The sequence below is a fragment of the Megalobrama amblycephala genome, linkage group LG22 (genome assembly GCF_018812025.1).
Source record: "Megalobrama amblycephala isolate DHTTF-2021 linkage group LG22, ASM1881202v1, whole genome shotgun sequence".
Taxonomy (NCBI): Eukaryota; Metazoa; Chordata; class Actinopteri; order Cypriniformes; family Xenocyprididae; genus Megalobrama; species Megalobrama amblycephala.
The window spans coordinates 18,452,269-18,479,812 of NC_063065.1; the positions used below are offsets into that span (position 1 = coordinate 18,452,269).

Consider the following 27,544-nt stretch of genomic DNA (forward strand, 5'->3'; position numbering starts at 1 on the left):
TTTTAATTACACTTATTATAAAAGTTAAATTATAATTATACTTTCTTAAATTTATATTTGAATTTCACAATCTTCTTTTGGCAGCAGAGTTTCTTTGGGCACATCTTGACACTGAAATTTGTGCCCACTTTTCTTAGCAAAATTGCCCAAGTTGGATTGAACCGTTTTTTGAAGTGCAGAGTCATTCCAAAGATGCCCAATTGGATTTTAAATATTTGGCCACTCCAGAAAATCATCCTTGTTGGTTCAGTGTGGGTATTCTTGTGCTTTGGGCTATTATTCTGTTGAAAGATTCACATTTCCCCCTGAGATTTTTCTGTTATCTATTTTTCTCATCTCTTATGAGTTTTTTTCCCCCCCTGATGTTTCTCACATCACTCTCTGGAGGACTGTAACTCTTTAAAAATTGTATAGGCCTCTTTGTGGTGTCACTTACTCCAGCTCTTTTTGCCTAGATACTGAGTTTTGGAGGACAGCCAGTTCTGAAAAAAATTACATTTGGTCTCATTTGTAATAGGGGGTTTTACAGTGCTTTGTGATATAGTCATTGGCATTATTTTTTATATTCTTGCCCTGGCTGAGAATTTTAAATACCTACGTCACAAATCTGCTTGGAAAGATCTTTCACCTTTAGTTGACCAAATAGGGGTGTTTCCAGTGGGGGAGAGCCAGTGAATAATGTACTAACAACAACTTAACAGAAGCAGAACCTTTAAAGTCCCCCTGTGGTGCAAATCAAGTTCCCTTTCGTGGGAACATCGACGCTATGTCCAATGTCATTGGACGTAGCGTCTCGTTCCCTTACTCAGGGAACAGGGGTTACACTCGTAACTCGAGACGTTCCCTTTTGTGGGAACATCGACGCTACGTCCAATGACGCAATGGGAACCCATTGCGTCATTGGACGTAGCGTCTTGTTCCCTTACTCAGGGAACAGGGGTTACACTCGTAACCCGAGACGTTTTTAATGTTGTTTATTTGTGGTGTTTTTAATATGCTTTAAGATAAAGCATGTGCAAATTCATATGTCAACACCATTGCTAAGTAATTTGTCTTTAAAACTGCAGTGATCTAAAGACATTTTCAAAATACATTTTCAAAACACAATTTAAAATCGCTGGTGTTTCTTACGTCACAATCAACCTTGTAACCAATCATAGCATATCATTAACTAAGACTGCTCTGAAGCATGGGAGTCGTGTAACATTAACAACACATTATTAGCTGTTTGATAACTTAGTCAAGCAAAAGGCTGATCATATTAATTACCGTTATGTGTCCTACGTTGTAAAAAACGATACCAATGCAGCATTTACCTCAGTAAGTTGACCGAGTGGATCTCTGAGCTGGTGTGAGTGAATGGAGGCAGGGCTAATTAGCATATTTATAGATCCACGTATACTAAATGAAGCAAAAGTGTAGAGTTACATTCAAGCTATTTTAAGACATGAAGATTTTTTTTCACAGGAAAAAATTTTTACTTTATGTCATTTTGGTGAGTTTTAAGGGATAAAATTGACTACAGGGGGACTTTAAGTAACTGCATAGTAACACCCTGGTAACCATCCACAACACCGTCAAATCATGGCTTTTTTCCTCAGAGAAATTGGCTTTAATTTGTAATTTACTTTGTAAAATGTCCATGTATTTTTATTTTGGCATTGGTAATAATTTGCAGGATGTTGAAAAGAACAGGAGGGTGTTAACTTTTTATTGGCACTGTAATACCGTTGCTGGAACGGTATTTCGATCTCAATTTCAGGGCCTTAGAGATGGTAATAGACACACGCATGCTGCTCTTTGAGTGGTTCTTTACTGCAGTGTATTGGATAAAGCAGCGTGAAATGTTTTCAGCATTGTGTGTGTTGGTTTGGGTGTGACTAACTCACATTTGTACGCCAGGGCAATTACAGGCCACATCTCAGCTTTAGTGAAGCCACAGGTGCTCAGACCTGCCACGGACACGGTGAATTCTGTCCTGCTTGCCACTCTAAACATGCCTCCATCAAACACACTCTCATTTAACCTGCGTTTGCTCATAACCAAATGATAGTTCAGGATAATTCTCTGTAAAACATGGTTTGGTACATGTTTTTCATATTTATAGTTTGTTTCAAGCCCATTTTTTTCCAATAGCAGCCATATAAAAGTTGATTTAAAATGTAATATTTAACGTATGTGAGAGTTGATGGAATTAGTTCCATGGAGAATGTCAGATGTGGTTATCCTGGCATACTAAAACCAGTAGGCATCATATGCAGAGCATCAGCATTTCATTATGCGCTACTATTTATATATCTCTTTGTCTGCCAAACAGCCTCAATCAGCAGCCAAAATGTGCCAGTTCCTGCTTTTAATGAAATTAAATTGAGGTACAAGCTTTGCTTTAAAGTGCTCACCTGCCAAATGTGGCTGAAGTTAAGTGAGAGCTTATATTTTTTTTATGGCTAAATTTTTTTCGCCAAGGTGTTGTGGAGGTCCAATTTCAGTATAAAGTTCTTCTAAATTTACTGGTTTCTCCCAGAGAGGGAGAGTAAGTACACAGTTTAAAATGGTTATATAATGAGAAATCACATTTTCCCTGACGTTCTGAAGTACTGTAAATGAGTTCAGTGCTCTATGAAAACACTGTGACTTTCACAACCACAGATTTCCAGTCCAGCTCAATCTGAAATTCTTTAACATTTAGATTAAAGGTGCAGTAAGTAATTTCCGAGAAATGCTCTTGATATTTGAAATCACCAAAACAAACACGCCCCTACCCAAAATGATCACACCTCTATCTTGATAGCCCCGCCCCCAAATGCACAAACACGCAATGCAGCGTAGGTACCTCCCCCCTCATGAGCAGACACGCCCCTTACTGCTGATTAGCTACAAGAGTGTTTTAGTGCTTGGTCCAATCCACTTTCAACAGCGCTTCTCAGAAATTGCTTACTGCACCTTTATTCATATGTCAGTGATGCCATGCATTGTTCAGAATCATGGTCCACCCTGGGTAATATGAAGTAACTAGGATACGTACTATTACTAATAAGAGTAAAATGTGTGAAAGTCCCCAAACTTTGTGGTGTTTCTAGCTGTGTGTAGCACCTATTGTTCTGCACATCCCTTTCAAAGGTGTTTGGAAAGAGAAGCTGCAGGTTCTCAATCTTTTCAGTTAAACTTTAACAGTTTGTGAAGCACATTTATGTTGTGGATCTGACACAATGTAACGCAGGCTTTTACTTTTATTGAAGATGAAGCTGTGCAAACTTTATTGAACCCAACCGCAAACATTTTTACATACATTTTTGGCACAAAAAGTCTTGACTAACCTCATAAGTGAACCCCACAGGAGAAAAAATGTAATGCTTAAATTCAGTATCATTCTTTTTTGTGTACTTTAACCATCTGCCCTAGTCTTGAAGCATGAATATTCCAATAAAACATTCATGGGTCTCTACAGAGCTCAATAAATGTGCTTAAATATCATCCTCCCCAACTGTAAACCCTAATGCTCAAAATACTTTGAGTAGGGCAAACTTAAATTGAACAAATTAGTTCAGTTAAATTAATTGCTATGAGTATTTAGCACTTTCTTTTTCTTTTGAGTTCACAGCACTGACATATTTCAAGTAAACTGAACTGTTTCATTGTTTTGAGTTGTATGAACTCATTTCTTTTAATTTAGATGAACTTAAGTTTAATTGAAACTGGGCTGGGATTTATATTTCCCAGCATGCCTTGCCCATGGCACTCGAAAGGGAGAGTAAATGCTAAAATTAAGTGTTACATAATGTTTTTTGCACAAGATTAATGGTAAGGGAGATTTAGTAGTGATTAATGTTTTGTTATGCTAATTTAGAAGAGTTTCTGTTAATGTGGGTTTTTGCAGAGTTAACTCATGGTGCATGAGGTTTGGCATGAGATTGCACTCATTCAGTAAGTGGTATGTCATGCTATTGTTAACATGTTAGCTAATTAGCAAGTTGGCATTTTTTGTATTTTCTTAGGATTTCACAGTGAAGTAAATAACTCATTTGATTTGCAAGAACTCAAAATAAAAAGTTTATTAACTAAATATTTTATGTTAATTGTCATCAAAATGTATGAGTTAGCAAACTCAGTACTTTAAGTCAGGAGCAATTAACGTGCATGAGTACTACAAACTCAAAACTTCACAACTTGTTTGGGTTTACAGTGTATTTGATCTTTTATTATGTTAATCTATTAAGACCACTATCTGCTTTCTCTCCCATATATTATCTCTCTAGTCCATCTGTCCATTCCCAGAGTCACATTTAAGTGTGTAAATCAGACATTCACATCTGCTGGCTGTAAGTTGCTGACTGTGTGGCATATAAGCTTTCTCCCATAAGAATATCAGACACATTTGATGAGTCTCATCCACATTTTATTCATCAGCAGAAGAGTTCAGAGTGCTTATTTTATAAAGAGCCAATAAATGCCTTCACACAGGTCTTGCCTCAGGCCAATTGGCTCAGTATTAAGCCAGCTTTGATTCTCCATAGTGTGCAGCTCCTGCTGTGACTCCCACTTCTGCTGTGATAGCAAATCATCTCTGATCTGCTCTGTAATTGTGTCTCGCTTTAAAGGGCTTGTACTGATGGATTAAACAACTTAAGGATTCTTTACCCAAAAATTTTAATATTTTATAAGATATTTTAATAAATGTTTTTGTTTTTATCCATACACATACAATGAAAGTCAATGGGGTCCAATGTTGTTTTGACCCCGACATTCTTCAAATCTTCTTGTTTCACAGAAGAACAGAATTTTCATTTTTCAATGAACTCTTAACTTGAAAATTACTGTTATGAATAATTTGGTTCGTCCATTGAATCTGCAGTTAAGTCTGCCATTTGTAATGCTTGATAAAAGAAAAGTATGTATGAAATGTTATTTTTTTCCTCATTAACAACTTAAAACTATGACTTTCGGTAATTAAAGAAAAGCTAAAAAAAAACTGAGCACATCACTCTTGTGTTCAGGAGGGTGGCAAATTATTCCGTTAGAAATAACGAAGAATTATATGTTTTTATGGAGTGTAGTGCAGTAAAAAGTAGTTTCATAAAATAAAAATACAATGATAAAGTACAGAAAATTGAAAAAATTTAATGAAGTAGAAATACTTACTGTCCAACACTGGAAATGTCTGCTTTGCAACTAACAGAAATAAGATGTAGTTGTGTAGTTGTGTATATACATATATATATAACTTACAATGAAAACTAAAAACAAAAGATAATTCTAAATGAATACTAAAATACTTCACTATTTTTATTTTTTTTACCATATAGTGTGCTCTTCCCACATTCTTCCTAACAAGTTCATACCCTCATAAAATTATTCTTCTCTGATGCTTTCTACAATGCTTGACATGTGGAGGTCAAAGTGACATATGACGTGTATGAGGGCCTTTACGCTTACGTTTAGCAGCATTCCCTCAAGCAATTAAGTAACGGTAGGAATGCTACGGCTGAGAAGAGAAGAGACAGCTCAATCAGCCGTAAAACACTGCGAAGGATCAATATGGAGGTGTAGTTAAGAGGTCAGGCAGTGCCCTTGACTCTCAGTATGTGTGTGTCTATCAGCGTAACAGAAAGACATGAATCAAGCCTACACTTTAGTGAGATTCACCCCTCTTTGCTGTGCCATGACATGTCCTTGAAGTTTAAAATGACTATGAATGTTCAACATCAACAGCCGATGTGAGGAACATTGGTGATTGGTGACTCTGAAATCTTTGTATCATGTTTTTTTTCTCTCTATTATAAATCAAGAGAATCGATCTGTGAAATGCAATTGGGATAAAATACACGTTAGCATCAGGTATATTTCAACATAGTCAGCAGTTTGCTAGAAAGTAACCTATTTGTTGCCAAGGGCAAACAATCAAAGAATGAAACAAGCATTGAATTCAGATGCACTTATTACAAAGGCACAGAAAACAAATCCATCACCCAGTGAGCTTCATAGATTCCAGTATGATAACTAGACTTTTCACTATCTGCATATGGAGATCAACTAAGAATCCCTTTTTCTTGAGCCAAAGGTCAGTGCTGTTCTCACTTCAGAAGAACTGTATGATTGAATTCACAGATGAGAGCCATATAACACATCTGACACCTCTGCTGGTAAAAAGCCTGTGAACATGTATATCACCAAAAAGGAGATGGAAATGTCAGGCTGATGTATCATGGATATAGACAGTTTGACAGTGGACAAGCTATTAAATAACCAAATATCTTTTTGATGGATTCTGTGTAGTCATTGTGTTACAGCTCACTAGTTTCCTCACAGGTATAAAAAAAAAATTAGCAGTGTCAGATATTGACTTTTTATGATTGCTTTATTATCAGATCTTCCCTCATGTTCTCAGTAATGTTATCTCCCTAATAAGTCATCATTTAGGGGCCGTTTACACTTTTTTCAACTAAAAACTGAAAACTTTTTATGTGTTTTGGCTGTTCATTTACATGACAACAGCGTTTTGGGGGTCTGAAAAGTTTACCCTTAGATTGGTCATTTGGATTAGGTCTTATTAGGTCTGATGTGCCTCATTGACTTGTACCTCATAAAGCATCAAAACACTGACAATTTCAGTCAAAACTCAAAAATTTATCTCCAGTCCAAAAGTACAGAGTCCTGCATGACATGCAGACAAAAATATATAAATTGTGGCCACGAATTAAGAATTTGTGCTCTCATTTTTAGCAAATCATGTCCACGATATAATAATTAATTCCCTCGTTTTACTAAATCATGAGCATGATATAATTTGTTACCTTGTTTTACTAAATCGTGCGCACTATATAATTCGTTCCCTCATTTTAGTAAATCGTCCGCAAGATATAATTCGTTCCCTCGTTTTACTAAATCATGAGCATGATATAATTTGTTACCTTGTTTTACTAAATCGTGCGCACTATATAATTCGTTCCCTCATTAGTAAATCATGCACAAGATATAATTTGTTACCTCATTTTAGTAAATCGTCCGCAAGATATAATTCTTTCCCTCGTTTTAGTAAATCGTGCGCACTATATAATTTGTTCCCTCGTTTTACTAAATCATGAGCATGATATAATTTGTTACCTTGTTTTACTAAATCGTGCGCACTATATAATTCGTTCCCTCATTTTAGTAAATCGTGCGCAAGATATAATTTGTTCCCTCGTTTTACTAAATCATGAGCATGATATAATTTGTTACCTTGTTTTACTAAATCGTGCGCACTATATAATTTGTTCCCTCATTTTAGTAAATTGTGCGCAAGATACAATTCGTTCCCTCATTTTAGTAAATCGTGCGCAAGATATAATTCGTTCCCTCGTTTTAGTAAATCGTGCGCAAGATATAATTCGTTCCCTCATTTTAGTAAATCTTGCGCAAGATATAATTCGTTCCCTCGTTTTAGTAAATCGTGCGCACGATATAATTTGTTCCCTCATTTTAGTAAATCGTGCGCAAGATATAATTCGTTCCCTCATTTTAGTAAATCTTGCGCAAGATATAATTCGTTCCCTCGTTTTAGTAAATCGTGCGCACTATATAATTTGTTCCCTCATTTTAGTAAATCGTGCGCAAGATATAATTCGTTCCCTCATTTTAGTAAATCGTGCGCACTATATAATTTGTTCCCTCGTTTTACTAAATCGTGCGCAAGATATAATTCGTTCCCTCATTTTAGTAAATCGTGCACAAGATATAATTTGTTCCCTCGTTTTACTAAATCGTGCGCAAGATATAATTCGTTCCCTCATTTTAGTAAATCGTGCGCACTATATAATTAGTTCCCTCGTTTTAGTAAATCGTGCGCACTATATAATTCGTTCCCTCATTTTAGTAAATCGTGCGCAAGATATAATTCGTTCCCTCATTTTAGTAAATCGTGCACAAGATATAATTCGTTCCCTCATTTTAGTAAATCGTGCACAAGATATAATTTGTTCCCTCATTTTAGTAAATCGTCCGCAAGATATAATTCTTTCCCTCGTTTTAGTAAATCGTGCGCACTATATAATTTGTTCCCTCGTTTTACTAAATCATGAGCATGATATAATTTGTTACCTTGTTTTACTAAATCGTGCGCACTATATAATTCGATTCCCTCATTTTAGTAAATCGTGCGCAAGATATAATTTGTTCCCTCGTTTTACTAAATCATGAGCATGATATAATTTGTTACCTTGTTTTACTAAATCGTGCGCACTATATAATTCGTTCCCTCATTTTAGTAAATCGTGCGCAAGATATAATTCGTTCCCTCATTTTAGTAAATCGTGCACAAGATATAATTTGTTCCCTCATTTTAGTAAATCGTCCGCAAGATATAATTCTTTCCCTCGTTTTAGTAAATCGTGCGCACTATATAATTTGTTCCCTCGTTTTACTAAATCATGAGCATGATATAATTTGTTACCTTGTTTTACTAAATCGTGCGCACTATATAATTCGTTCCCTCATTTTAGTAAATTGTGCGCAAGATACAATTCATTCCCTCATTTTAGTAAATCATGCGCAAGATATAATTCGTTCCCTCGTTTTAGTAAATCGTGCGCAAGATATAATTCGTTCCCTCGTTTTAGTAAATCGTGCGCAAGATATAATTCGTTCCCTCATTTTAGTAAATCTTGCGCAAGATATAATTCGTTCCCTCGTTTTAGTAAATCGTGCGCACGATATAATTTGTTCCCTCATTTTAGTAAATCGTGCGCAAGATATAATTCGTTCCCTCATTTTAGTAAATCTTGCGCAAGATATAATTCGTTCCCTCGTTTTAGTAAATCGTGCGCACTATATAATTTGTTCCCTCATTTTAGTAAATCGTGCGCAAGATATAATTCGTTCTCTCATTTTAGTAAATCGTGCGCACTATATAATTTGTTCCCTCGTTTTAGTAAATCGTGCGCAAGATATAATTCGTTCCCTCATTTTAGTAAATCGTGCGCACTATATAATTCGTTCCCTCGTTTTAGTAAATCGTGCGCACTATATAATTTGTTCCCTCATTTTAGTAAATTGTGCGCAAGATACAATTCGTTCCCTCATTTTAGTAAATCGTGCGCAAGATATAATTCGTTCCCTCGTTTTAGTAAATCGTGCACAAGATATAATTCGTTCCCTCATTTTAGTAAATCTTGCACAAGATATAATTCGTTCCCTCGTTTTAGTAAATCGTGCGCACGATATAATTTGTTCCCTCATTTTAGTAAATCGTGCGCAAGATATAATTCGTTCCCTCATTTTAGTAAATCTTGCGCAAGATATAATTCGTTCCCTCGTTTTAGTAAATCGTGCGCACTATATAATTTGTTCCCTCATTTTAGTAAATCGTGCGCAAGATATAATTCGTTCCCTCATTTTAGTAAATCGTGCGCACTATATAATTTGTTCCCTCGTTTTACTAAATCGTGCGCAAGATATAATTCGTTCCCTCATTTTAGTAAATCGTGCACAAGATATAATTTGTTCCCTCGTTTTACTAAATCGTGCGCAAGATATAATTCGTTCCCTCATTTTAGTAAATCGTGCGCACTATATAATTCGTTCCCTCGTTTTAGTAAATCGTGCGCACTATATAATTCGTTCGCTCATTTTAGTAAATCGTGCGCAAGATATAATTCGTTCCCTCATTTTAGTAAATCGTGCACAAGATATAATTCGTTCCCTCATTTTAGTAAATCGTGCACAAGATATAATTTGTTCCCTCATTTTAGTAAATCGTCCGCAAGATATAATTCTTTCCCTCGTTTTAGTAAATCGTGCGCACTATATAATTTGTTCCCTCGTTTTACTAAATCATGAGCATGATATAATTTGTTACCTTGTTTTACTAAATCGTGCGCACTATATAATTCGATCCCTCATTTTAGTAAATCGTGCGCAAGATATAATTTGTTCCCTCGTTTTACTAAATCATGAGCATGATATAATTTGTTACCTTGTTTTACTAAATCGTGCGCACTATATAATTCGTTCCCTCATTTTAGTAAATCGTGCGCAAGATATAATTCGTTCCCTCATTTTAGTAAATCGTGCACAAGATATAATTTGTTCCCTCATTTTAGTAAATCGTCCGCAAGATATAATTCTTTCCCTCGTTTTAGTAAATCGTGCGCACTATATAATTTGTTCCCTCGTTTTACTAAATCATGAGCATGATATAATTTGTTACCTTGTTTTACTAAATCGTGCGCACTATATAATTCGTTCCCTCATTTTAGTAAATTGTGCGCAAGATACAATTCATTCCCTCATTTTAGTAAATCATGCGCAAGATATAATTCGTTCCCTCGTTTTAGTAAATCGTGCGCAAGATATAATTCGTTCCCTCGTTTTAGTAAATCGTGCGCAAGATATAATTCGTTCCCTCATTTTAGTAAATCTTGCGCAAGATATAATTCGTTCCCTCGTTTTAGTAAATCGTGCGCACGATATAATTTGTTCCCTCATTTTAGTAAATCGTGCGCAAGATATAATTCGTTCCCTCATTTTAGTAAATCTTGCGCAAGATATAATTCGTTCCCTCGTTTTAGTAAATCGTGCGCACTATATAATTTGTTCCCTCATTTTAGTAAATCGTGCGCAAGATATAATTCGTTCCCTCATTTTAGTAAATCGTGCGCACTATATAATTTGTTCCCTCGTTTTAGTAAATCGTGCGCAAAATATAATTCGTTCCCTCATTTTAGTAAATCGTGCGCACTATATAATTCGTTCCCTCGTTTTAGTAAATCGTGCGCACTATATAATTCGTTCCCTCATTTTAGTAAATCGTGCGCAAGATATAATTCGTTCCCTCATTTTAGTAAATCGTGCACAAGATATAATTCGTTCCCTCATTTTAGTAAATCGTGCGCACTATATAATTTGTTCCCTCATTTTAGTAAATCGTGCACATTTAACTAAAACAATGGAAGAAATTATTACAACATGGCCACGATTTAGTAAAACGAGGGAACTAATTATTATATCATGTGCATGATTTACTTTAATCATGGATATATAACTTTATACTAAACAAGTTTATTGTAATTTTGAATTTAGTCATTTTAGTTTTTATTCTATTTTGAGTTTCAGCATTTTCAGTGTCTTTAGTTTTTTATGTATATTTAAGTTTTTGTTTTAGTTTCATTATAATTTTAGTATTTTAGTGCTGCCGAAGTTAATGCATTAAATTAAACTAAATAAAATATTCAGTTTTGCTTATTGTTACTTGCTAAAGTTGCTAGAGTTTTGATTATATTTTTGCAATTTTAGTATTGATTTTTATTTTATGTTCTATGATATTTTAGTTTTAGTATTTTCAATGATTTGTAGTTTATTTTTATTTTTTATTAGCTTTTATTTTAGTTATATTATATATTATATAGTTTAATATTTTAAGACTGTCGAAGTACTGTCAGTGTTCAACTAAACTAAACTGGTACAAATGAATAAACTGGTATAATGAGTGTTTTTGCTATCTAATGGCATTTTGATGATTATTATTGCAAGTGGGTTGCAAAAGGTTCATGTTTTATATTATGCCATGCACTGTACCAAGAAGCTACAATTCATTTATTGTCATTTTTATTTTATTTTAGATGAAACTGTATTTTAGTTTAGTTTCAGTTAATGTTATTAATTAAAAAACTCTATATATTCCTATAGAGTCAGCCAGCCAAAGATTATTAGTTTGAGGAGGTGCTTTCCAGATTTGTACATCAGATGGTTATGGAAAAGACTTGTCTTATTGACCCAGACACTGTGCATCGACATGTCTAGTACTAGCTCATAAAGTTATATTGGCCTCTTAATTGGGGTGATTTTGTTTGTTTATCAGATCTTTTGTCCTGATTGGCTTCTTTCCCACTCATATCTAGTGGTCACAGTCTGTCTCTCTTTTAGAGACTACATGCTTATAGCTCACATTGGGGGATGTTTATTGGTCTCTTGGGACTGTTCAATTTCAGAACGATGTAGTCGAGTGTATGACTCTCACACCTGTTTGGCCACGCTGCCCTTTCAATGTCTGTTCAAATGTTAATGGGACGTGAGTGGCAGACACATGTTCTCAGAGAATGAAAGCGCATGTCATGCTTCATCACGCTGGAATGACAGCACATCTGACAGGTCTTCATGTTAGCCAGGCGCTGACACAGACAGATGAGACACCAGCCTGGGCCGCACAAGCTTGTTAAATGCCTCTGCTTTTTCCTGTAGAGCCAGAATCTGTCCACCTCCTCAATGCTGTAATCAGAATTTAGTGGGATTTATTTAGCTCCTCTGATTTATAATTAAATTATTAATTAAAAGCATCTCAGCATAATTAATTCAATTAGAACATGGCTGGCAGAAAGTGATCTTTGATAAAGGGAAATGAAAAACAGATGAGAGAAAACAGAAGTTTTTCATTTCCCCCCTCATTTTTCTATTGCTGCAATCAGCATATGAATACTTTTATGAAATACTTGATGTATTTGATAAACACTTCTGATTTTACATTATAATGTGGAGTGTATGGTGCTAAATATAGACCTGTATTCTCTTTCCTGTCTTGCAGTTGTACACTAAGTGTCACGCTGGAACAGGCCATTCTTCTGGCCCGAAATCACGGCTTGCCCCCACGATGCATCATGCAGGCCACTGATGTCATGAGGAAGCAGGTATGTTCTGTTATTGGATGTTTCTTCAACACTTTTGGCCCTGTGGACTTTTAGCACACTTTTTACACTCTCGTTTATTTAATTTGTCCACTAACAGTGTCCAATACAGTACCATTGCTACTGCTGAGCCACAGAAGATGTTGAATTCCAAGTGTCTTGTTTTAAAAAAGTGGCCCAACCAGACATTGGTGGGCGGAGCTAGTGTAAATAGCATTTGCCAACAATAGACGCTATTTGCACTTAGTGTAAATAGACACTCCATGACATGAAAAATCAATTTTCCTTAATCTTTTGTACCATTAAAGGTGCCCTAGATTCAAAAATTGAATTTATGTCGGCATAGTTGAATAACAAGAGTTCAGTACATGGAAAAGACATACAGTGAGTCTCAAACTCCATTGTTTCCTCCTTCTTATATAAATCTGATTTGTTTAAAGACCTCCGAAGAACAGGCGAATCTCAACATAACACTGACTGTTACGTAACAGTCGGGGTGTACACCCCCAATATTTGCATATGCCAGCCCAAGTGCACAGGTGAATCATCAGACTAGGTAAGCAAGCAAGGACAATAGCGAAAAATGGCAGATGGAGCAATAATAACTGACATGATCATTGATAATATGATATTTTTAGTGATATTTGTAAATTGTCTTTCTAAATGTTTTGTTAGCATGTTGCTAATGTACTGTTAAATGTGGTTAAAGTTACCATCGGTTATTACTGTATTCACGGAGACAAGAGAGCCGTTGCTATTTTCATTTTTAAACACTTGCAGTCTGTATAATGCATAAACACAACTTCATTCTTTATAAATCTCTCCAACAGTGTAGCATTAGCCGTTAGCCACGGAGCACAGCCTCAAACTCATTCAGAATCAAATGAAAACATCCAAATAAATACTATACTCACAGGAAACGATGTATGCATGATGAACACTTTGTAAAGATCCATTTTGAGGGTTATATTAGCTGTGTGAACTTTGTGTTTGCTGTTTAAGGCAGTTGAGAGCACGCTTAATCGGTGCATATGTAATAATGGCTCAAAATAGGCAGTTAAAAAAATTAATTAAAAAAAATCTAAGGGGACACCTTAGACTTATATTACATCTTTTGAAAAGGCACCTCTAGGGCACCTTTAAAGCATCCTGCAAGTTTCATAGCCTAAATTGTCCTTCTCATTATAAACAAAGTATTTACCAAGCTCCAATAATGACTCGTTTGGATATTGTAGGATCTATGATGTCACACACTGACACTACATCATCACACCATGGCAGATGTTTTTTTTGTTTGTTTTTTTTTAATTACTGACATTATAGGTAAAACTCAAGGAATACATTAAAATATCAAGGTTTTAATGTTGTTTATATGTGGTGCTTTTAATATGCTTTTAGACAAGCCATGTGCAAATTCATAAGTCAATACCATTGAGTAATTTCTCTTTAAAAACTGCAGTGATCTAAAGATAGTCTCATTAAAGCAGCTTGAAATCGCTGGTGTTTCAGACGTCACAAACCAATCATGTCAACGTGCCGGCAGGCTTTAGCATATCATTAACTATGACTGATCTGAAACAAGGGAGTCGTGTAACATTAACAACACATTATTAGCTGTTTGATAATGTAGTCAAGCAAAAGGCTGATCATATTAATTACCGTTATGTGTCCGACGTTGTAAAAAGCGATACCATTTAGTTTACCTCAGTAAGTTGACCGAGTGGATCTCTGAGCTGGCTTGAGTGAGTGGAGGTGGGGCTAATTAGCATATTCATAGCTCCGCGTATACTAAATTAAGGAAGGGTGTAGAGTTACATTCAAGCTATTTTAAGACATGAAGAATTTTTTTCCCTGGAAAAAAAGTTTAAATATGTAATTTTGGTGATAAAAGATAAATTTTAAGGGATAAAAGTATTGACTACAGGGGGAGTTTAAGATAATAAAAAAATCAATGTTATGACCCCTATAATATATTTAAAAATGTACTTTATTCCTGTAATGCAAAGCTCATTACTCCAGTCTTCAGTGTAACATGATCCTTCAGAAATCATTCTAATTTGATTTGCTAATCAAGTAATATTTCTTTGATGAATAGAAAGTTTAAAAGAACAGCATTTATTTTGAATATAAATCTTTTTAACATTATAAAAGTCAATTTAATGCGTCCTTGCTGGATAAAAGTATTCATTTTTTCAACTACAAAAATGATGAACGTGATTTCACCAAGTACAACATGATCCTGGATCAACATTCTAAACAACCAATCAAATTTGAGGGACAAGTTTGCAGTTTATATCAAGTTTTGACTTACAACCCATTGTTTCTCAATTAAAGTGTCTACTGGGAAATTAATTTATACGGTTGAGTTTTGAAGTGCCATTTCCAGCAGAGAAAAGATGAACTAATATCTACCTCTGCTTCGAATGTTTTCTGAATTTTACTGACCCAGTTAATTTATTTGAAATTACAGTTGCAAAAAAATTCAAACAGTAGGCCACCGTGTTCATTTCGAGGAGGATTTATATTTATCAAAGGCCTGTTTAATTATTTTGGGAAATGTAACAAGCTTAACTGCCTTGGTTTGCTTTCTCTCATTTTGGTTTCTCTACATGGCTATTAGCATAAGCTCTTCCCCCCTCCGGTTAGCTAGTCTGGAAGCAGGAGGATATATACGCTCATGAAATGAAGTCTCTCTACCTTTCATTTAGAAAGTGGAAGATTGTTAGTCTTTTTCTACCCATTTTCAGACTAGCCTTGAAGCGTCCTTCATGAGGTTATGGATGAAACTGACAGGGTCTGCTCTTTTTTATATCATTAAGCACTGTGAGACTTGTATAATAGAAGGCTAGGACTGTTGCTGTGTCAGCTCAGAAGGAATGAAACTTCAAGGTGGCCCTGAGTCATGAGAGGTAAAGACCAGAGAGCCCTTGACAGTTACTCAGTCACATTGAGGGAGATAACTTTCTGAAGAGTACATTAGAGCATTAGTTCTCTCTCTAATGTTCCTCAACTGTTGGGTCAGCCAGTGTGTGTTACAATTTGTAATAGTAGTAAAAATAATAATATTAGTAAAATAAAATAATTTTTATTTATGTGTAGATTATTAATATTAAATTAATGCACACACATATATATATATATATATATATATATATATATATATATATATATATATATATATATATATATATATATATATATATTTTTTTTTTTTTTTTTTTTTTTTTTTTTTTGCATATATGCATATAAATTATTTTTCCATGTGTTCCACTTCTGCTGTTAAGCATTTACTGTAATTTTTAATTATTATTTAATAATAAAAGTAGTATTGAAATTGATAAAATAATATTTATTTATTAACATTAAAAGTAATAATAAAAGTAATAAAGCAATTTTTATTGATGTATTGATGTTAAAGTAATTCTTAATAAGTAAAATTGCAAATAATCTAAAATTATTCATAATAATGTGATGCATATATAAATTATTGATAGATAAATAAAAGTATGTAAAATAATAATTATAAATGAAATGAAAACGAATAGTTCAATAATTATCATTTAAATAATTTTGCATTATATGTAAGCCTATACAATTCATGGTCGTTTTGATAACATTTTATTTACGTCTGATTTATTAATAATAATTTGATGCATAAATTATTGTTCCATGCGTTCCACTTCTGCTAAGCATTTAATCATTATTTAATAATGAAAGTAGTATTAAAATTAATAAATAAATTATTATATAAATTGACACATTTATCATTGACACATTGATTATATCAATCAATAATTTATAAATGCATCAATTATATATATATATATATATATATATATATATATATATATATATATATATTCCACTTCTGCTATTTACATTATTTATTAATAATAAAAGTAATAATAAAATTAAAGCAATTTTTATTTATGTATTTAAAGTAATTTTTAATAAGTAAAACTGCAACTAGTCTAAAATGATTAATAATAAATTGATGCATATATAAATTATTTATAAATAAATGTATGTAAAATAATAATTATAAATTTAAAAAAAAGGAAAATGAATAGTTTAATAATTATCATTTAAATAATTTTGCATTATATGTAAACCTACAATTCATGGTCATTTTAATAAATTTTAATGTTTAGTTTTAAGAACCTTTTTGTTTAATTTGATCATGATTTTGGGTCTCCACTTGATTTTCCAAGTAAAATATAAAACAAGAACCCAATAAAAACCACTGCATTAAGAAATAGTCATTCATAGGTCAGGTCATTAAAACTTTCATCCTTTAGGCTATAGCCATACTTTTTTATAATATATATATTTGCATTTCAGCATTCCGTCTTATTTTAAATCTGCTGAACTTATAATGCATGTATATTATGTTATATTCTGGACTGCCTGTGGGTGATGAGTCCTTACCTGCACCGAAATGGCTTTATGAATATCAATATGAATGACCATCGTCAGAGCTCCCCCTGGCTGGCTATTTATTATTATTCACGTGATTCGTACCTCACAGCGAGACTTAAAAGAGACTCATCCATCATAATGCCTGGAACTCATTGAAGAAGGAAAAGGGACACTGACGAATTGCTCCATTATGTAGTTTCTGTGTATAAGCACCAAATTGCTTAACTGTTAAAATGAGTTAACCATATTTTTAGAGAAGCAATTGTTGAAAAAAGGTTATCAAGAGGTTGGATAATCTTCTCCGTGTCTGCAGACAACGGATCTTTGTGTTCTTGCCCTCTCATATCTCAGTCCTTCTAAAGTCCCAGGAAAGCAGTAGGCGAATGGCGTGACTCTGGTGGTGTAATTGCTGATGTTATCATGACATGATAAGGGACTGACCATGGTTCCGCCCATGCCTGATGCACTCACCGGCCAGCAGTCATCAGAGAGACAGAGTACCTGTACACTGAAGCGCTGCACTCACTACAGACTTCCTCCAGCAGTGTTTATGCGGCACTAACGTCCCCCGCTGCTGATCCAGACGCACCTGCCGAGACGCCTCACGTCAAACCGACCTGCAGAGCTATTTGCGGAAACAGCTAATGTTTGTAAAATGTGCAAGATACACGTTTTCATTCCTACGTCAGGGTGCAGGTGGCCATTTTTCATTTTGACATGATAGAATTCTGCTCGGCGTAAAAATGCTGTCTGTTAAACAGGCCTTTGATTCATTTAGCGTGGGACAGGATGTTGGAGTATGAATGTTTTAAATTGTAATTTACGATCACAGACAAGTCCATCTAACACATCTGACAAGGCCAGCATTGGTGAACTGTGACAGAAGATGCGGCTTGTAAGTTACAGGTTCAGCTGGCTGGCAGGACCTTATACCTGTGCTTTTTTCCTATGAAATATGAGCCACTGTGTCTATGAAGGAAGGCAGAGCAGGCTGAAAAGGAAAAGAACAAATCTGTGCAGAATAGGAAATGATTATATAAATTATTTAAAAATAGAAGTGCCAACCGGTGCGTATTTATTTTAAAAAGTCATTTTTCCTTGGTGCAGAAATAGAAAAGAATTGGATGATTTTATTTCAAAAGATGTTTGGTGTTGGGTATATATTTGATAACACATATTATATAAAATATTACACATATTATTAAAACTCGAATTCCGGAAAGATTGGGAGTTTTGAATTTGAATAAAATGAAATCTAAAAGACTTTCAAATCACATGAGCCAATATTTTATTCACAATAGAACATAGATAACAGCAGATGTTTAAACTGAGAAATTTTACAGTTTTATGCACAAAATGAGCTCATTTCAAATTTGATGCCTGCTACAGGTCTCAAAATAGTTGGGATGGGGGCATGTTTACCATGGTGTAGCATCTCCTCTTCTTTTCAAAACAGTTTGAAGATGTCTGGACATCGAGGTAATGAGTTTCTGGAGTTTTGGTGTTGGAATTTGGTCCTGAACTGAACGCTGATAACACGCTAGAAGGTCTCCCTCCTCTTTAGCCTGGAGGACACGTGTCCATGAATGTCAAATTTGGACTCGTCTGACTAAAGAACACTTTTCCACTTTGAAACAGTCCATTTTAAATAAGCTTTGGCCCAAAGGACATGACGGCGCTTCTGGACCATGTTCACATATGACTTCCTTTTTGCATAATAGAGCTTTAGTTGGCATCTGCAGATGGCACGGCGGATTGTGTTTACCGACAGTGGTTTCTGGAAGTATTCCTGGGCCCATTTAGCAATGTTATTGACACAGTCATGCCGATAAGTGATGCAGTGTCGTCTGAAGGCCCTTGACGTTGGGGAACATTGTTTTCCACAAACTTTTTACGCAGATTGGAGAGCCTCTGCCCATCTTTACTCTAAGAGACTGGTCTTCTAAGACATCCCTTTTATAGCTAATCATATTACAGACCTGATGTCAGTTAACTTAATTAGTTGCTAGATGTTCTCCCAGCTGAATATTTTCAAAATTTCTTGCTTTTTCAGCCATTTGTTGCCCCTGTGCCAACTTTTTTGAGACCTGTAGCAGGCATCAAATTTGAAATGAGCTCATTTAGTGGATAAAAGTGTAAAATTTCTCAGTTTAAACATTTGTTATGTTATCTATGTTCTATTGATTAACTTGTACTAAAATAACTAAAACTAAAACTAAATAAAAATTAATAAAAACTATATAGACATATTTTTAAAAATATTCAAACTATTAAATTTTTTTTAATAGTATCTCAATTATTCTAAAACAACATTGGTATATATTTGATATAATGTGTTGTCAAATATACATACATTTGTTATATAATATATCTGAATAAGTGCTGATATATATTATATAATATATATTTTATATCATAGCACAACATAGTATACATTTTATATAGTATATTTATGTTTAATGTTAATTTATGTTAATTTATGTTAATTATGTTAATTTATTCAGTTATTTCATTTATTACATTAATTAATTTTGTGCCATGATGGAAAGATTAATGCAATTAAGTCTCCTGACCGGTTCATTAATTAAGTTGTGAGGAGTTTTTCTACCATCAGAGCAATTCATGCTTGAAATACCAAGTAAATGCAAAACATTTGCAAACTTACCTCATCAAAGAACAATTAATCTTAGGTTAATTAATCTTAGATTCATTATTTGGTATGTCATGTAATTAATTCAACTAAAATATATAATTTCAGATTTTATATTTGTACCCCCCCCCCCCCCCTTTTTTTTTTTTTTTGCCTGCATGATATTTCATATTACTTCCATAACAATACAACAACACAGCTTCTGTGAATGATGCCACTTCTCACCTTTGACCGACTGGACACAGAATATGTTCATGCTTATTTAAAGAATAACTGTTCTGACAGGCCTGCAAGTCATTTATAATTATGGCTCTTTTTTAGGGAGCAAGAGTGCAGAACTCAGCCAAGAACCTGGGAGTGAGAGACCGCACTCCGTCAACAGTGCCAAGGTAACCAGAGCGGCCCTCACACCACTTTCCTCAGTGACTATACACACACACACACACACACACACACACACACATCATTTCAGTCCCCTCACATTCACACTGTGGTTTTCACTAACCTTTCACAAAATGTGCATGAAATCATTTTAGACCTAAATGCCACGGTTCAAAGATTTACACATTTCAGAAAATTGTTTAGGCCTCCAGAATTATTAGAGCACTATACTGATCTGCCTCAAACATTCTGATGAGGCGTTTGCTGTAAACCTCTAAAGCCTGGGACACACCAAACCAACATCAAAGACTGACTGTCTCCTCTCGTCAGCTGCGTCTCGGCCAATAAGCTGCGCTTGAACACACCAAAAGGACTACTGGCGACTGTCAACTAGCATGTGTATTCTGTGCCTGCGTGCAAGGAAATTACCGTCAATATCAGCAGGTATCAGTAGTCTGTTTTCGTCATTCAAAAATGGAAACAAAATTAAGACTGCAGATATACAAACCGTAAACAAAGCAGTGTTTGCTTACCATTTTAAATATCAATCATGCTGAGCACTTTCTTCATTCCAGTCGGCTCATGTTATTATGAAAATATTCACACATTTGAATGCTCAGGTAAAATGACAAAATTATAACAGCCTTCTATCTGTACTGTCTTGACTTTTATTCTCGTGCACTGAACAGCCAATCAAAGCTCTCTCTCAACGGTCTGACTAGAGCCAAAAACTAAGCCAACCGACGCTCAAAAACGGCCCGACATTGCCCAATGGCTGACCGATGGCTTTTTGTGTCTTGGGCTTTAAGTGTTTAGAACAAATGTGGGTGAGTAAATGATGACAGAATTTCCAAATGATGACTGAGACTACAAATATTCTACCTGAGATTGAGATTTTAATCTAACAACTGGGGGCTCGTCCGGGATATTCCCAAGAAACACTTGTTTTTGTAAGTAATTTTACCTTTAGGTGGGCTGTTTTTAGGTCTACTTTTAAAATGTAAGTTTAAGGTTAAATGTAAGGTTTGAAAATCTCCCTGACTCCATGACTGAATGTTAAGCATTTAAAATACAATGTCATCATTGTAATATTTGCATAATGAATTGTGATTGGGCTTCTTTGTTGCATCTGTTTGCAAACTGAATTGTGAAAATGCCTAAAACCTACAATGGAAAAAGTGGTTACCTGCAATTGTTACCTTATGTACCTAATGTTTTTTTACCTGATTTAACCCATAAAAAATGTATAAATTAATGTATTTAGGTTGATTCAACAATATTAAATAATATTTTTGAATAAAAATAGTTCATTTAGATCATTTTTACTTTTTCTTTCAGTGTATAGCTTACCCACAGCTACTATATAACACTATTATTTGCTGCTTTGCAAGGGCTGGTATTTCTTTCCGAAAATGCAAATCTAGTAATAAGTGGCCCACTGTTTTAATGGAGACAGAAACTCAGGAACAGTTCGGCATTTATTCTTCAAATAAACCCCTGCAGTATAGCTATATAAAAAAACAAAAGACAGCATTCTTGCAAATGTGTGCATTATGTTGTTTTCATCTATATACAATGAAATTGAACAGAAACCTGCTGGGTATTAAATTCACAAAACATTCTTCAACATAAAGTGCACGTCCTCTATTAGAACAGCCATCACAATACCGCAGGTGTGTGTGTGTGTGTGTGTGTGTGTGTGTGTGTGTGTGTGTGTGTGTGTGTGTGTGTGTGTGTGTGTGTGTGAGTGTGTGTGAAAGAGAGAGAACATGCATGGGAGCCAAACTATATTTCCTGCAGGAAAATAGAATGAAGCACATTAAAAAGCAGACTTACTCATTCTCTCTCAGCAGGTTGAAAACTCCAGTGTAAACTCTAATCTGTCACAGTCACTTGAGGTCCATAGGGAGATGTACTGTAGCGTGACCCTCAAGACAATGACTCATAGCTTTTCATGGCGTACTGCATGTGATCATTGCTGCGTGGCTTATGGTTTATTTGGCATATAACAAATGCTGCCTAAATTCAAGAATTTGCATTTTACCTTTTTGAAATTCACCACAGCTCAGAAGGAAAGTTATTAGCTTGTTTATTCCACAAATCTAAGTGTATGTGCTGACTGTTTTACATCATTTACACTAGCAAGTTGCTTTTTAAAACAGAGGATAATAAAATAAATGACAAATATAGCATTACATCATGTCTTAACTAGGCACACCGTGACAGTCTGTTCACACTGTATGAGAAAATGCAACGTGACATAATCATAGCCAATTAGAACATTGCTGCCATGTGGAGCAAAGAAATTACACTTTGTTTTTTCAGAAATTAATACTTTTATTCAGTGAGGATGCATTAAATTGATTAATAAAAAAACATTGATAATAGGTTTTTTTTCAAATAAATGCTTTTCTTTGAACTTTGTATTCATCAAAGTATCCTGAAAAAATATTATATATATATATATTTCCGTTATAGATTTGTGCAAATATTTTCTAAATGCTAATAAAAAAAAACTATTGCGAAATGATGGCGTTTCCATTAACTGCTGTCATGCGACTAAAACGTATTTTTTTCCTCTCGCGATATGTCACTCCAAAAATAATGGCACCGGATGTTAGTAAAGTAGGTTTAAGTATATTGCAGTCACTACACTAGCCATTAAAGGTGCCCTTGATTCAAAAATTGAATTTACCTTGGCATAGTTGAATAACAAGAGTTCAGTACATGGAAAAGACATACAGTGAGTCTCAAACCCCATCGTTTCCTCCTTCTTATATAAATCTCATTTGTTTAAACGACCTCCGAAGAACAGGCGAATCTCAACATAACACCGACTGTTACGTAACAGTCGGGGTGTACGCCCCAATATTTGCATAATGCCAGCCCATGATGTTCCCAACATTATAAAAGGCAGTAGACAAGGGCAGCCAGTTAACGTCTGAAGCTGCACACAGCCGAATCATCAGACTAGGTAAGCAAGAACAACAGCGAAAAATGGCAGATGGAGCAATAATAACTGACATAATCCATGATAGCATGATATTTTTACTGATATTTGTAAATTGTCTTTCTAAAAGTTTAGTTAGCATGTTGCTAATGTACTGTTAAATAAGGTTAAAGTTACCATCGTTTCTTACTGTATTCACGGAGACAAGAGCCGTCGCTATTTTCATTTTTTAAACACTTGCAGTCTGTATAATGCATAAACACAACTTCATTCTTTATAAATCTCTCCAACAGTGTAGCATTAGCCGTTAGCCACAGAGCATATAGCCTCAAACTCATACAGAATCAAACGTAAACATCAAAATAAATACTTTACTCACATAATTCGAAGCATGCATGCAGCATGCATGACGAACATCTTGTAAAGATCCATTTGAGGGTTATATTAGCTGTGTGAACTTTGTAAATGCTCTGTAATATAGTCGACAGCTGGTGTGGCAGGGAGCATGCGATTTAAGGGGGCGGCGCTGAGTATAAATCAGTGCATTGTTAATGATGCCCCCAAAATAGGCAGTTAAAAAAATTAATTTAAAAAAATCTATGGGGTATTTTGAGCTGAAACTTCACAGACACAACTTCACAGACACCTTAGACTTATATTACATCTTGTGAAAGAACGTTCTTGGGCACCTTTAATGGCCCTTTATAGCCCCTTATACATGGAAGCGGCCACGTATGAGATGTTTCTGGGTGTTTCTCCCTCATTTCTGCTTTGAGGTCTTGATAAATTGTGGCATTTCTTTGTTGTTTAGAATCCAGTATTCCCGTAATTATTTTGTCTTTTATGAGTTTAATGAAGAGCTCTGTCTCATCTTCTGTCCAAACATACCATGCCAACTTTAAAGAATGATATGCTTTTACGTACACCAGGTGACCTGCAGTTTTGCGGAATATTCTTTTAAATTCCCTGAAAAACCACCTCATGTGACCGTAAAAACTTTTTTTTTTTTTTTTCCATTGGGTGTATTTTCAATTTGCAATTTCAATTTGCACAATTTGAAGGGTAATGGAAACACAGTTATTGTTTTTACTGTATTTTCAACATTGATAATAATATGTTTCAGCATATTAGAATGATTTCTGAAGGATCATGTGACACTGAAGACTGGAGTAATGATGCTGAAAACTTTCATCACAGGAATAAATTATATTTTAAAATACATTAATAATTGTTTTAATTAATTTAATTGTAATAATAATTCACAATATTAGTTTTTAGTGTATTTTGGATCAAATAAAAGCATAAAAAAGCATAAGAGACTACTTTCAAAATCATATAATCTTCCTGACCTTCAAATTTTAAAAGGTACTGTGGTACATGGTGGTTTTCCATGTTTTATGGGGACATTCCGTAGACGTAATGATTTTTATACTTTTTTATACAAGCTATACATCGATCAGGCATAACATTATGACCACCTTCCTAATATTCCTAATGTCCTAATGTTGCTCCGTGGTCCAGTTCTGATGCTCACATGCACACTGTTGGTGCTTTCGGCGGTGGACAGAGGTCAGCATGGGCACCCTGACTGGTCTGTGGCTATGCAGCCCCATATGCAACAAACTGCGATGCACTGTGTATTCTGACACCTTTCTATCAGAACCAGCATTAACTTCTTGAGCAATTTGAGCTACTGTAGCTCATCTGTTGGATCGGACCACACGGGCCAGTCTTCGCTCCCCACTTGCACCAGTGAGCCTTGGCCGCACATGACCTTGTCGCAGGTTCACCACTGCTCCTTCCTTGGACCACTTTTGATAGATACTGACCACTGCAGACCGGGAACACCCCACAAGAGCTGCCGTTTTGGAGATGCTCTGACCCAGTCATCAGTCAAACTCGCTCAAATCCTTACGCTTGCCCATTTTTCCTGCTTCTAACACATCAACTTTGAGGACAAAATGTTCACTTGCTGCCTAATATATGCCACCCACTAACAGGTGCTGTGATGAAGAGATAATCAGTGTTGTTCACTTCATCTGTCAGTGGTCATAATGTTATGCCTGATCAGTGTATATTCTATCCCCTAACCCCAAATCTACCCATCACAGAAAACTTTCTGCATTTTTAAACTTGCAAAAAACACCTAGTATGATTTATAAGCTGCTTTCCTCATGCGGACCAAAAAATGTCCCCACAAGGTCAAAGATTTCTGGTATTGCCATCGTTTTAGGGACATTTTGTCCCCATAGCGTAGGGAATACCTGAAACACACACACATTTAATATGTGATTTTAATATATTTTTAAAATTCTGTTAACAGATTGTACAAACTGTGTCAGCCTCCACCTCCTGATGGCAACCCCTAAACCAGTGTCTTCAACAGATCTGGACCAGCCCTGGTTCAACTCCAGACGACACAAACATACACTGTCCAAGTAAAGAGACTGTCTGGACGTCCAGCCTCTCTCCTGCTCAAAGGCATCTGTCACCTCTCAAGGGTTCACATCGTAATATCTATTGACTTTTGTTATAGCTTTTTTAAGGCACCATTTTTTTATTTCTTGCTTTGCTACACCGCATCTCATTCTAGACCGAAGATCAAACAAACAGGATGTCTGATCTCGCAGCTGCTGTCAAGTCATTCACATCAATAGAGTGTCAATCACAATGTCTGTTTCAAATAACTTTTTTCCTTATGTAAAAGAATTTGCACAGTGCTTTAGTCTTGTGTGTTAAGGCGTAACTGTTGTTTATAGTTCCTTTTTGGGCATAGCATCCAAAAGCCTCATTGTAACTGTATGTGCATTTTTTTATTTCATCTATTCTCATATACATCTTCGACATATGTATAGGTTTAGCTTTCACATTATTAGGTTTCAACTCTTGAAGGTTGTTTAGAGTTTATTAACACCATAGTTCATTAAGCTACATGTTGCAGTCTCAGTGAATCTAGATACAGTACTGGAAAGTTCATACGACATGGTCATCAGTGTTATAGGTTTATATACTTGTCACACTTACATAGGTATATAAATGATTTTGTCTCGCCACAATTAAAATATTCAGCACTCAGGAGTTATTGTGTTACATGTTATATTAGTGTTGCTTAAAATAACAAATTAATCAGTCTATGCAATAGTGAGAAAACGCTCTAAACAGGAATTGTTTATTAACTCCATAAGTTCCATTTTGAGAAACGGAAGATATTTTTATGTTATACAATGCATCTTTGAATTACACATACTCTTGATAAAAGCAGCCAGAAGGGAACATACATTCATGTGAAGATATTACTGTAAAAATGTTACTGTTAAAAAAAATTATTTATTTTGTCATAAAACTAACCCATTTTGAGATTTTTCCAAATACATGTATCTTATTTTTAACCTTAAAACAGGTTGATTTCCCCATTGTAATAATTCCCAAATAAATTGTAATGTCAAATTGTAATTCATTTCAAATAAAAACGTTTAAAAGCAAATGCAATCATATTTCATGTTTATATATATATATATATATATATATATATATATATATATATATATATATATATATATATATATAGATATAGATATAGATATATGTGCACCAGAAAACATGGAGGGAAGCACTTTTGAGTACCAACATTTTTGAGAACCGGTTCACAGGAACACGTTTACTTACTGGAGTAGGATTTTTCTCTATCTCTGGTAAGATAGCAATCATGATGATAAGTGTGTTCTTTAAATATTAGGTGTTCGGCACACATGTGATTCGTGGATTAAGTGCTAAATTTAACCATCATAGAGTCAAAGTTTATCTTTTTTCCGTGTTTTGTCTGGCCAGTTACACTGTAAAAAAAATCCCATTGTTTCTACGGAAAAATACCGGCAGCTGTGGTTACCAGAACAATACTGTAAAAATGACATCAAACCGTAAACATACTTACGGAGTTACATGTGAATTTTACATTTTAAATATGTATATTTAACATTGGATTTCAGTACACTGTAAAAAAAATACCAGTAAAATTTACCGTAAAATAACATATTTCATTAACTGATATAATGTTAATTTACCAGCCTAATGAAGTATTAATATCTGTTTTGTATCTTTATAATACACTGACAGTCACCAAACACAGTGGTGATAAGAGTCACATGATGAATCAAAGTTCATCACAAGCAGATTTTCCACAAGCTGAGAAGGACAACACTGACATATAGAAGGTGCACACAGTGTCATTCACACACACGCTAAACACCATCATGGTAACATGCATGAAATTTTAAAAATGCAATAAACATTAATTTAACAACATTAGATGTAACATAAAACCCTAATGTACATAACTGATTAGAAATAAATGAGAAAAACTAAGAAGAAACAGAGTTATTTCAATGAAAATATATCAATGTGAAGTGTCACGCAGGGAATTGTGGGAATGTCAATTTACGGTTTTTCACTGTAAATTTTACAATGAATTGTTATTTTTCACTTTCAAAAACT

The 27,544-nt window shown here is 34.7% G+C and overlaps 1 protein-coding gene across 1 annotated transcript in view; it reads left to right on the top strand.

The window, feature by feature from the left end:
- The window catches only part of prex2 (phosphatidylinositol-3,4,5-trisphosphate-dependent Rac exchange factor 2), a 174,386-nt gene extending 147,849 nt beyond the window's left edge, over positions 1–26,537 (top strand). The window contains exons 38-40 of the mRNA XM_048175299.1: positions 12,554–12,656; positions 20,044–20,111; positions 25,377–26,537. Coding sequence (XP_048031256.1) covers positions 12,554–12,656; positions 20,044–20,111; positions 25,377–25,422 — 217 coding nt within the window. The 3' untranslated portion in view covers positions 25,423–26,537. The remainder of the gene's footprint in view (positions 1–12,553; positions 12,657–20,043; positions 20,112–25,376) is intronic.
- Positions 26,538–27,544: the final 1,007 nt, after the last annotated feature.